Genomic DNA, 13511 nt, shown 5'->3' on the forward strand with positions numbered 1-13511 from the left:
TGTGTTTTGAAGTTAGACACATATATATAGGTCATTTGTGCCTTTTCAAAATGGTTTGAAGAAATGTGTATTTTCAAAAAGTTTTTTCTGAAAATTTTCACTGGTAATCGATTACACAACTATATTCTGAAGGGTCATGACTTCTATATTTGAATTTCAAGAGTTTTGTTGCTGATAATCGATTACAAACATCTGATAATCGATTACAGGAATCAAAATTCAAATTCAAAACCCTTTTTAACAGTTATTTTTCAAAATTGTCTTCTGGTAATCGATTACACTGTCTGATAATTGATTACCAGAGCCTTGGATGTCTTGGAAACACTTTGTTTTGAGGTCAAGTTTGATCTTGAGTTAATCTTGAAGAGAGGTTTTGTTTGTTGAAATAACCTTGTTTTAATCTTGAAGCAATGTTTATCCTATGAAGCAACCTTGTTTAATTCTTCTTTGACATCATCAAAATTATGTATTTATACATTCACATATATCTTCATAATAATATTTTTATTATCTATTTTATATTTCATTTATTATTTCATTCAAATTCTATATATTTGATTTCAAATATTTTTATTAACTCCAACCTAATGATTATTGTTATGGTTATTATAAAATTGAAACATAAATTAAGTTTTACAAACAATTTGAAAATAGTTGAGTGTTTAAAATCAATTTTTTTTATTAACTCATTTTATTTTTATTATTCTTCTCATAAATTTAGATTAACACTATTTATCAAATCATCTAACATTACTGACAAATTAATGAGTCCAAACATAAAAAAAAAATCAAACTTTAGTCTAAAAATAAATTGTAATGGGCTAGGCCCAGTCCAAAATTGAAGGAAAAAATAACAAATAAAACAAATATAAAATTAAATACAAAAAATCAGCATGTCCTCGTGAAGATCTTCAAATACCAATTTTTCAATATTAAGATCAAGTAACATGAGATAGAATGCATACCACCAACTTCGTAACATCAATAAAATTGAAATGTGCCATAAAATCTCTGATCATCAGAACATACGATTCTAAAGATTAACGAGAAAGAAAAAGAAAAAAGGACACAATAGTGTTAAGAAAGTTAACAAAAAATAAAATGATGTTATGTCTTGAACAAGCACTACACTAAGCCAAAACAATATATCCATACCCACCTACTTGCTATGGCTGATGCTGACAATTGTCACCAAAAAGTGCACCCAAAGCATCTTGCTGAACAAATTGATCGCTTTCATACTTAGTATTATTCCCAAACCAACCCAAGTCAAGTAAAGCATCTGGCTGTGTGTAATCCACCTGTTTCAATATTTTTTTCTTACTGGAACTATCTGGGAACTGGGTGGTAGGTGCTTCATGCTTATCATCATGATCTGTAAACAAGGGAAAAACAAGAAGCTTCATTAACGAAACAACTTAAATATAGGAATATTCCATATTTACAACTAAATGATATGAATTAAATGTTAGTGTGTTACCCTGACTGGTTTCAGTTGATTGATACCCATCCACAGAGCACATTCGTACAGGAGTATAGTCAGTCAGGACTGAAGCAGCAGATTGACCTAAGGGGGAATTTGGATCGCCTAGTTCATCCCATTCTGTCTGAAAGGAATGATTCAAGGTTGAAATATTAGCTACTTCATTGGCTGTAGCAATTGTCTCTTGCAATAATAAATCATTGTTTGAGCCTTTCAAGCTTTTCGAGTTGTAGACTATCGCTTCTAGCAAACCACTGCTTTGTGGAGAAATGGGATCTGATAGAATAGGCTCAAGTGTAGGAGACTGAATCAATGTATCAACAGACTCCAGTGAAGGAAGTGGGGACATAGGCGTGCCCCAGCTACCATGTTGAGTTTCTGGATATTGGAGTGAAGGGAGCTCCAACTTCATGGCCCCAAATATGGGCACAGAAGCAGAGGCATTGCCATTTAATGCGGCATGGCTGCCGGTAAGGTTATCACCATGAAACTGATCAGTGGTGTTAAGAACGGGATCACATGGAAGAGACAACCCAGGATGGTCAGAAATTTTCTCAAACGTATAATTGCCATACTGATCAAATAGTGGGGCAGCATTAATTGAACAACTGCCAAAACTATCGTATAGCATTTCTGACTCCCGAGGGCGTTTTGTAGGACGCATGGTTGGGAACAAGAAGTTATAACTATGGGATGAGTCAGAGCTTTGATCAAACAAGCTGCTTTCAGGCATATCAAAAATCGATGGTACATGTGGTAGACCATGACGGAATTTGAAATTTTTGAATTCTACATCTGGTATATCAAAATTGTTTGTTTGTGACAGATCATCATGATGGCATGCTTCATTTGTCATGGTGCCAACATTTTGACTTTCTTGATTGCCATTAAGTATCCGTTGGCACAATTCTTCAGGGTAGATTGGTAAGCCTGCTCGTTGCATTCTTTTGATTCTTGTGTTCCAGTAGTTCTTGATCTCATTATCCGTACGTCCTGGCAACTGAAACAAACAAAAGGAATGAACACAAAATCAAATACTGAAAACCCAAAAAGAAAATGAAAAAATATGTTGACCTCAATGACACAAAATACTTAATAGACAGAATTAAGAAAGAATCTGTAGAGAAGGGTACTATAGTCACTATGTAGTTAGTACTTTGCAACTTAAAATTGAATTCTCTGTCTATCCTTTCCCTTCCTTTTTTTCCCCTACACCCTCTTATACTCTGTGCATGTGTGCAACCTAACCTTAGAATGTGACAAGAAGTCTGCTTAGCTAGTGTTCCCAAAATATCCCACACTGGCTTTGGTCAAACTTGCTGCCAGCAATTATCAGAACTGAGCTTCAGTAGACAAAAAATTCTAGTACTTGAATTTTTTTCTCAGACAGATAAATATGATTTTCAATTAGAGCTACAATAGTGTGTAGCCTCTGTTAAATTATGTGTATACATGCTTGCTTCTATTTTATGTTTAGCTTGTTTCAGAAGACAGCATTGTAATGTCCCATCAAGCTGTCTTATCATTAAGCCTTGTATTGTGTATATATGTATGTGTGTTAAAGGCAATAAAATTAAGCTAAGTGAGTCTACTTTTCAACTCACTAAAACTCAGAGCTTCAAGTTGGCATCAGAGCGGGTTCCACCGTCCGCTGTCGCCGTCCGCCGCCGTCATTATCTCTGGCGACATCAGGGTTAGGATCGCCGGAAAAGCGCGACCAAAACCCTGCAAATCGCTACGTCATCGGAGCTTCCACACGCCTCCACGCGCCATTACAGCTTCGGGTGTTGTCCGGCGCGTGTAGTCCACGCGCCACCGTGCCGTCATCGGAATCTTGTCCGAGTTGCTCCGGCAGCTTCGTCAGCGGCTCCTGGGTGCTTTCCAAGTGTTGGTTTTTCGTTTCGGCAAGCTTGTGTGGTAGCTTGTGCTTAGTTCTACCTTTTTTCTATTAGGGTTTCTGTCATTGATCAAAATGACTTCTGCTGGACCTGTCTTCTCTTTTTCTGGAACTTCGACTATCACGACTGCGAAACTAAACTGGAAGAACTATTTGTCCTAGTCTGCTTCGGTTGAGTTGTGGTTTCTTGGCCAAGGACACCATGATCACTTGGAAAAAGGTATTGATACTGTTCCAAGTGACAGAAAATCTGAGTGGGAGAAGCTGGATTATCAGCTATGTGCTGTCTTATGGCAATCGGTCGAGGCAGATGTTTTGGAGATCCTTAGATCGTTCAAAACTTGTTGTTCTTTTTGGAAGAAGGCCCGAGAAATCTTTGCCAATGATATTCAGAGTTTGTTTGATGCTACTATGAAGGTCACAGCCCTCAAACAAACCAGTCACGACATGATTGCACACATAGGTAAAGCTCGGGCTGCAGTGGAAGAGTTAAAGAGGTTTCTTGTGGCTGATTCGCTGAAAGAAGTGAATAAGAAGTTGGATAAGTTCTATATGGTTCTTATCTTGAGGAGTCTTCATTCAGATTTTGATCACGTGCGTGATCAAGTTCTTACTAGAGATCAAGTACCATCGATGGATTCTCTCATCACTAGGCTGATTCGGGTGCCCCATGCGCTGAAAGAAGAAAATCCAGCTGACACGATGGAAATGTCAGCCATGGTTGCAACCCGTGGGAGAGGGGGAGGCCGTAACAGTAGAGGAGGTCGCAGTGGAAGAGGTGGACGTCCTCAATGCTCATATTGAAAGAGGATGGGCCACACTCAAGAGAATTGTTATTCTCTACATGGCTTCCCTGACAGAGTAGCCAAGGTAGCTCGGACAGAGAAATCAGAGTCCAAGTTCTATGATGAAGAGTACCAAGAGTTTGAAGCTGAAATCTAAGAAATCCAGCAGTCAGACCTCATCTTACTTTGTACCATGTTATTCGACGGCATGTATTTCTCAATCTATTGACGGTCCCAGTCCTTGGATTCTTGATTCAGGTGCCTCTGATCATATTTCTGGTAATAAGTCCTCTTTTACATCCATTTCTTTTTCAAAAATTCTTCACCTTGTTACTGTAGCCAATGGTTCCAAAGTTGCAGCTCAAGGAAGTGGTCAAGTCCCTTTATCATCCTCATTAAAGTTGGATTCTGTTTTGTTTATTCCTCAGTGTCCTTATAATCTAATTTCATTGAGTCAGTTAACTCGTTCATTAAATTGCTCAGTAACCTTTACCGCTAATTCTTTTGTTATTCAGGGACATGGCACGGGTCGACTGATTGGAGAAGGACGTGAATCACGAGAACTTTACTACTTGAAATCCAATGTTTCTGTTTCCTGTTCTGCAACTTCAAATCCCAAACTTTTGCATGATCGTCTAGGTCACCCAAGTTTACCAAAGCTGAAAATGATGGTCCCTAGTCTGAAGAATCTTTGAGTCCTAGAGTGTGAGTCTTGTCAACTAGGAAAACATGTTAGGTCATCATTCCCACAAACTGTTCAAAGATGTAATTCAGCTTTCTCTACGATTCATTTTGATATTTGGGGACCAAGCCGTGTTACATCTTTTGGTTTTCGATATTTTGTAACCTTTATTGATGAATTCTCTAGATGTACTTGGGTCTATTTAATGAAAGACAGATCAGAACTTTTGCCTATCTTTGTGTCCTTCCTAAATGAGGTTGAAAACCAATTTGGAAAACAATTAAAATTTTCAGAAGTGATAATGCCAAAGAGTATTTCTCTCATGATTTTACTTCCCTTTTATCTTCAAAAGCCATTCTACATCAATCTACTTGTCTCCATACACCACAACAAAATGGTATCGCAGGAAAAAAAAATCATCATCTTCTTGACACCGCACGCTCACTAATGTTAGCATCTCATGTTCCTACACACCATTGGGGGGATGCGATGCTTACTGCTTGTTTCTTAATGAATAAAATGCCTTCATCTTTCCTCGAAAATCAAATCCCTCACTCAATTATTTTCCCTCATGATCTTTTATTCCATGTTCCACCTAAAGTGTTTGGTTGTACTTGTTTTGTCCATGATCTCTCTCCTAGTTTAGACAAACTTTCTGCCCGGGCAATCAAGTGTGTCTTTTTAGGTTATTCTCGTCTTCAAAAGGGTTACAAATGTTACTCTCCATCTACCAGACGATACTATATGTCTGCAGATGTAACCTTCTTTGAAGATACACCCTTTTTCTCACCATCTATAGACCATTCTTCTTCCATCCAGAATGTACTTCCTATTCCCTCTCCTTGTCCCCTAGGTGTCTCAAACCAAAATGTCAGTGAAGTTTCACTTTCTCCACCACATCCGACTGAAGTTGCTTCTCCACCTCTTCTTACATATGAACATCGGACACAGACAGTTGGTTCTAGAGTACCCGAAGCTTCTCCTCATGATTCTCATTCTTCTTCAATCAATCCTCAAGCCATGGATCCTGCTCCCTCACCTTCGTCTGATTCAGACTGGCCCATTGTCATCCGAAAAGGTACTCGCTCCACTCGTAATCCTCATCCTATCTATAACTTTCTGAGTTATCATCGTTTATCTCCTTCATATTCTTCCTTTGTTTTCTCTCTATCTTCACATTTTGTTCCTTCTAATACTCATGAGGCACTTAGTCATCCTGGATGGCGACAGGCTATGATTGATGAAATGCAGGCTCTTGAGCATAATGGTACTTGAAAACTTGTTTCTCTTCCTCCTGGCAAGAAGACTGTGGGTTGTAGGTGGGTCTACGCAGTTAAAGTTGGGCCTAATGGTGAGATTGATCGGCTTAAGGCCAAATTAGTAGCTAAAGGCTACACTCAGATATATGGTCTTGATTATTGTGACACTTTCTCTCCGGTAGCTAAGATCACTACTGTTCGTCTGTTTCTTGCTATGGCTGCCATGCGCCATTGGCCTCTTCATCAGCTTGATATTAAAAATGCCTTTCTTCATGGTGACCTTGAGGAGGATATTTATACGGAGCAACCTCCTAGGTTTGTTGCTCAGGGGGAGTATGGTCTTGTGTGTAAGCTGCGTCGATCTCTCTATGGGTTGAAGCAATCTCCTCGGGCTTGGTTTGGTAAATTCAGTCATATTGTTCAACTTTTTGGGTTGAAACGGAGTGAAGCTTATCATTCTGTTTTTTATTGTCAATCATCCCCTGGAAAATATGTTTATTTGATAGTATATGTTGATGATATAGTTATTACAGGGAATGATGCTACTAAGATTGTCCAGCTAAAGGAGCATTTATTTAGTCATTTCCAGACCAAAGACCTGGGATATTTGAAGTACTTTCTTGGTATTGAAGTGGCTCAGTCAGGAGATGGTGTTGTGATCTCACAGAGGAAGTATGCCCTTGACATTCTGGAGGAGACAGGCATGCAAAATTGCAGACCGATTGATAGCCCTATGGATCCAAATTTGAAGCTCATGGCAGATCAGAGTGATATTTATCCTGACCCTGAGAGATATAGGAGACTTGTGGGAAAACTTATTTATCTCACCATTACAAGACCTGATATCTCCTTTGTTGTTGGTGTGGTTAGTCAGTTTATGCAGAGTCCTCATGTCGATCATTGGAATGTTGTTATGCGTATTCTTAGATATGTAAAGAGAGCTCCTGGTCAAGGATTACTATATGAAGACAAGGGTAATACGCAAGTATCTGGATATTGTGATGCAGATTGGGCTGGTTGTCCTATTGATAGGAAATCTACTTCAGGCTACTGTGTTTTCATTGGAGGAAATCTTATCTCTTGGAAAAGCAAGAAACAAACTGTTGTTGCTCAATCCAGCGCAGAGGCTGAGTACCGATCTATGACTTTGGTCACATGTGAACTTATGTGGATTAAGCAACTTCTTCAAGAATTGAAGTTTTGTCAAGTTACACGAATGAAGTTATTTTGTGACAATCAGGCAGCCCTCCACATTGCATCCAATCCAGTCTTTCATGAGAGGACCAAGCACATAGAGATTGATTGTCACTTCATTCGAGAAAAATTATTGTCCAAGGAGATTACCACTGAGTTCATCAATTCTAATGATCAGCCAGCAGACATTTTGACTAAGTCCTTAAGGGGAACTAGGATTCAGTTTATATGTTCCAAGCTTGCTGCATATGATTTATATGCTCCAGCTTGAGGGGGAGTGTTAAATTATGTGTATACATGCTTGCTTCTATTTTATGTTTAGCTTGTTTCAAAAGACAGCATTGTAATGTCCCATCAAGCTGTCTTATCATTAAGCCTTGTATTGTGTATATATGTATGTGTGTTAAAGGCAATAAAATTAAGCTAAGTGAGTCTACTTTTCAACTCACTAAAACTCAGAGCTTCAAGTGCCTCTTTCTGCATTTGTGCTACACTATCATGGCCGTAATGGCAATATGACCATAGTATCCATCCACATAACACACAACATTCACAAACAGGTTTTATTGCAGTTCAGTTATAGAGCTACATATTTTACTTAATTATATTTCCTCTTCCACATTTCTCCATTCAAACTTGGGGATTTTGAAAATTTTCACAAAGGCATCAGATTTTAATGCTATACTAACAGTTAATACTACCAAAGTTTTCAACATTTACAGAGATTGTCTTCAAAAGAAACAACTATGATTTGGAAAATGAAAAAAAAAAAAAAAAAACTAACAAGATTAATTCACAATAATTTCTAAAACTTTATGCTGCATATTACGTACTTCATTCACAGTTCTCCAGTGAATTATGTATATAGCTGTAATTGCTCAATGATCTCACTGATAGACACAGAACATGCTTAAGTGCATAGAGATTGACCACTGATATAAGTTAAAGTAATATATGGAAATATTATTTTAACTTATATTGCTACTTCAAAAATTAAGATCAATTGTAACTAGATTCATAACTTCGTTGCTGTAACTTAAGCAATAATAAGTATGTGTATTCTATATTTGTCAAAAATAGAAATAGTCAGTGTATTACTAAGTAAATAAATTAAATTTATATTTTTTTGGTGACTTATAAATTAAACTTACATACAAACAGAAGATCGATTTAATTCATTTTTTTTGCTGGATAGACCCCTACCTACTAATGCTGCTGAATTTCCATTCTCTTACTTTTTGGGTGGGAGGGTTTGTTTTGAAGATAATACTTTAGCTTGAGGAGCAAGTAGGTGAGAACTTTCTCTACTTCTTTCCTTATTTCTATCAATCCAAACAACACATTTTTTGTACTCTATTTCCATTTATTTCTATCCTCCTTATTTATTTTCTGCTTATTTTTTTCTTCCTTGTTTCCCCTCTCATCCAAACTAGTGTTAGGGATAAAGGGTGTAAACCAAAGAGTACATTTTGTAATAAATTGTTTTCTTACTAGGTCAAGAATTAAATGCAGAAATGTTTTCTCTTTTCAGTGTTTTTGTTATATCCGCATTCTCTGTTTTCTAAGGAATAATTTCACCATTAATTTGCATTTTATTTGCAACAAAAAAAACCATTTATGAGAAAACCAGTATACTAGTTTAGCTTATACATTAATTTGCATTTTATTTGCAATTAAAAATAAAAATAAAAAAAACACAAGACAGATATCAGGTATATAAATGTTAAACCAAAAAACAAAACATATGACATCAAATTATAGATGTTATCTTAATGCTGTATATTTGAATGAACATAATTTCTGCTTATAATAGAATTTAATTACAAGAGATACTCAGAATATTATTAGAGAACAGAATGAGAAAATTATCAGCTTTTGCAGTTTAATATGGAAGCAGAGTTCGCCAACCCAGGCCCATCTCCTTTAATTAAAACAGTTAGAAAGAATCTATAAAAAGGAAATATAAGCGGAAAAAAAATAACAAAGAGTAGTCAACAAGTCAGTATCCATAATAGTGGGGAGGTCAAAATAATACCCATCCCTTACCTTCCATAACAGTGAAAAAATTTGGTGATGGTTTCATCATGGAATTTAGTATGAATGGAATTAATGAATTGCTGAAAAACCAGGACAGTTGACCATATTTTATGATTGAAATCACATTTTCCTCTTAGAGAACAAAACAGGGATAGTGACAGAAGATAGTTTTGCAAACCAAGCAATCCAACGATCTCATTCTCAAAATGTAGAAAAAGTTTCAAATCTTTGAAATCTTCCATAATTTAACACCCTCAAAAGCTTTTATTTGGCATTTGGCTGTCAGAGTTAAGAGAAGTAAGCACCTCAAACTAGACTCTTTACAAAGAATGACATAGCTGTACTAACCAATAACTTATTTGTCGTTACAGTAGTATATCAATAGAATATGTAAGACAATATCTTCAATAATATATTCTACATTGCATGGATAAGGGAGGGCTGAAACGGTATCAGATACTATATTTTCAAAAGTTTAAGTTTAGTTACATCAATAAAAAAAATTATATAATAAAGCATTACCAAATTGCATAAAAGACAGCAAGGTGCAAATTGGAACAAACGCAGACACCTAAGCACAACTTACTGTCACCGACAGTCATACACAGACACCTCACAAATGCACAGGAGCAACACCGAGAAGATGCACTCTCACCATCACAAATACAAATGTCATAACTTTGGCCAAGTTGTACCCCAAGTCTCACCAAGTCATACTCATACCCTCAACAACACCCAAACCACATACTGATAAAATAATTGGTATGTACAGGGTACAGACCCGCACCCCAAACATCTACACCTCCAATTTTCGAGTACATGTCCTTCATAGAATATAATCAACAGATATAGTTTCCTTTTCTCAAAAAAGTTAAAAATTCATGTACTTCACTTGTATTTTATGTTTTCTAACTACTTCATCTTATCATTAGTAAGAACACGTTAAAGCTTTTAATTGGCATTTAGCGGTTGGAATTGAGAGGAGTAAGAACCTAAAAAGGCTCTTCAACCCAATGAAAGAATGGCCAAGTTTTACTGTCAAATAACATATTAATCATTACAGTATATAATCGACAGAATCATCATATAACCTGATAAGCTCTTGATAAGAAATATCAGAAAACAAGGTTCCATCTGTGACTGAATAAAAAAGTGGAGATATGTCGTACTACTAATAATTATCCATTAAAATGGCATCACACAAGACCATAAAGTTTAATGTTACAGCCAAAAAATGCCAAAAGTAGTGAAATGTTAGTAAATTGCAATGATTTAACCACAACAAATTCACAAAGCTTATACGATCAAAATCACCCAAAGAAAATTTCATTGTACAAGAGGCAAACTATGATTTGAAAGCATCAAGAAGAATGAATCAAAATATATCCAGGGAGGGGGCACTATCCATGAATGATGAATCATGATAACAAAAAAGCTTACATGTCTCAACCACAGGGGTTTGAATCACAGGATCCAAATCACAGGAATCATGATAGCAATAATACAAACTTCCAGTTTTTTAATTTTCTCTCTGACTCTCTGATTCTAGCAGACCTAAACCAAACACATCCAAAATCCAGAGAACAATGTATAGCTTCCATGAGTCATGAGCCTTCCGTATTTATAGATATTTTACATTGACAACAATAGTATTATATTCTATTAATATATAGCATTGACCATACCATCTTTAGTGTGTGAGTCCTCTCCATGTCATCAATGAAAGTTATATTCAATCGGCTATGTGGATAAGCTTATTAAATAACTTGGCTAAACATTAGCATAATATAAATGACAAAACATTAAAAGTTACAATTCTACATACCTCTGCAGCCATTCGAGCCCATTTGTTTCCCATCTTAGCATGGAGTTCAAGGATTTGGTTCTCTTCCTCGGCAGTAAATGCACCTTTCTTTAGATCTGGTCTCAAATGATTTGCCCATCGTAGACGGCAGCTTTTCCCACAACGGGCAAGTCCTGAATGCTTTTGTACTGCATTCCAATTGCCTTGTCCGTGCTTTTTGACATATTCTACCAAAATTGCATCCTCTGCTGCAGTCCATGGGCCTTTCTTCAGAGGACCTTCTCCTCCCACGTTACCTCCAACTCCAACTTTTTCATCTAAGGATGATGACCAACGACCTTTGGATATCTTCCGGGTATCACCCCCACTTGTCATGCTACTCATAGCTGTCAATATGCCTGCAAAAGAGAGAGGAATTTTGAAGATTTTAGTGGAGAGGGAGAAATGCTACAACCTAGCATCACTCAACGAAAAAATAATACTTAGCTGCATGGAATTCAGATTTCAAATTTTTATTTTTTGCAAATAAGATAATTTTATTTAATGTAAAAACTTGTGAAGTTCCAAAATCCAAACTTACATACTGATTAACCAATTCAAGAATTAAAATCAAGGTGAACCATGACTTCTACAATGTCTATCCCTTTCAGGAATTACACAAGGAAGAAAAATCATAAAGGTGACAACATCCCCCATTTAAACCCCACAAATAAACTTAAACCAAAAACCAAAGGTATATAATATTTTCCAGCAGCAAAAGACAAAGTAGCCAGCACAACCCAAAAAATAAATTAGAACAAAATCTGTTCATAAATGAAATTATTATTGCCTAAAGCAAGCACACATGAATAATTAAGCTTACATACTGCAATCATCCGAGTACCTGGAACAATTATGACAAACTAAAGTTGCAATTATACTTTTGTCAATTTTGGAACGTTTAATTCCTCATCAATAACAGACTTTGCAAGACAAAAATGAAAGCGTGGTCCATTTCACTTAATGCAGTTGTTATACGAGTATTGAAAATAAAATTAAACATAGCATAAAAATAGCATGCTTTTTACAACATACATGATTGGAGATTCATCTGAATAGAGAGATTTCCAAATAAACGAACCACAGTATCTATGGTAAGCCAGCACCCATGAATTGATCTTTGAAATTAAGAAATTGTGGTAAAGAACACCAATGGAAATGGGTTACAAGTAGGAACCTTTTTATGTTTTTTGATGAATTAATAGATCGATGCAAGCTGAAACAAACCATGAATCCCTTCTGAGAAAGCAACAAGAAGATATGGAATCACATCACAGCTACCCCTGACACGGAATCACATTCTTGAATTCAACACTGAACACAGTCATAAAGAAGAAAACTTTACGCATTTCTGAGAAAAAATCCACAACCAGGAATCTCAAAACGAAAATTGTCATCCCAGAAAGGAAAAAAACAAGAGAAGGGAAGAAAACCCAGAAAGAGGTTTCAGAAATGACATGAAACTGAAATTGAATGTATTTGATTAATAAAAATGGAAGGAAAAAAACCAAGTACAGATCCACATGAAGAGGAATGAAAAGATTGAGTTTGAAGAGAGAGAAAAGACTTTGATCAGTACATTGAGCTTTTTTGCACTAGTGAAATGAAATGAGAAATGGTTTTTATCATAGATAAAGGGGGATTATATTTGAAAACTTTTTTTTTCACTTTTACATAGATATTTTTACTTTTTAATTATTCTAATAATATTTATCCAACTACAATAATCGAATATAAATTGAAAAAAAAGTAAACAGAAATAAAAAAATAGTCACTTTCATATATATAACCACTCACAACTACCCATAATCTTTATTTTAAACTCTTGTCTCTCATCATATTTTCTTTCTACAAAATAATATATATATGACTGTTACAAGGTGAATAACCCCATTTGGCATTATCTTTCTCCTAAACATTTCTACCCTCAACTATTACAAATTATTCTCAACTATTATAAATTATTATAACATTTTTTTTGAACTTACAACATTAATTATATCTATAAAAATTTAAAAAAATTCTTATTTTTTCTCCACTTTTTTGGAAAACTTTTTCTTTCACTTCTATTCACTCTCCCTACAAAAGTTATCCAATATTATTTTATTTAAAAAAAAAATTCATGTTTCACCATTTATTTAATCACTTACACAACTACCCACATTTCCTTTTTTACTATGAAACTACCCACAATTCTCTATCAAACCTAGAGTGCTCACAAAAGCAAGGAAATAAAAATAAAACCAACCAGTTATCTTTTAACACTACACATCATCCTCTTTTCTTCTTCATCCATCTTTCACTTTTGTTATTTGTATTTCTCTTTTATTG

General features: G+C 35.6%; 1 protein-coding gene across 2 annotated transcripts; it reads right to left on the reverse strand.

Annotated features, from left to right (window-relative positions):
• Positions 1 to 902: 902 nt before the first annotated feature.
• LOC114380999 (transcription factor GAMYB-like) lies at positions 903 to 12767 on the reverse strand. Of its 2 annotated transcripts, none has more exons than XM_028340161.1 (4): positions 12358 to 12767; positions 11163 to 11539; positions 1481 to 2483; positions 903 to 1375 (listed from the first exon to the last, which is right to left on the reverse strand). In XM_028340161.1, exons 2-4 carry the CDS (start codon positions 11523 to 11525, stop codon positions 1167 to 1169), a joined length of 1575 nt encoding a protein of 524 aa, XP_028195962.1. In that variant the 5' UTR covers positions 11526 to 11539; positions 12358 to 12767; the 3' UTR covers positions 903 to 1166. The 2 variants fall into 2 exon arrangements, with proteins under 2 accessions (XP_028195962.1, XP_028195960.1); XM_028340159.1 differs by lacking the exon at positions 12358 to 12767 and adding an exon at positions 12216 to 12321.
• Between the last annotated feature and the right edge of the window lie 744 nt (positions 12768 to 13511).

The sequence above is a fragment of the Glycine soja genome, chromosome 13 (assembly GCF_004193775.1).
Source record: "Glycine soja cultivar W05 chromosome 13, ASM419377v2, whole genome shotgun sequence".
NCBI lineage: Eukaryota > Viridiplantae > Streptophyta > Magnoliopsida > Fabales > Fabaceae > Glycine > Glycine soja.

Excerpts from the sequence above, each read along its gene's own strand:
- LOC114380999 (XM_028340159.1), bottom strand. Across the intron at positions 2,484-11,162 it reads GGGCTCGAATGGCTGCAGAG|TTGCCAGGACGTACGGATAA; the intron begins GTATGTAGAATT and ends TGTTTGTTTCAG. Across the intron at positions 1,376-1,480 it reads ATCAACTGAAACCAGTCAGG|ATCATGATGATAAGCATGAA; the intron begins GTAACACACTAA and ends CCTTGTTTACAG.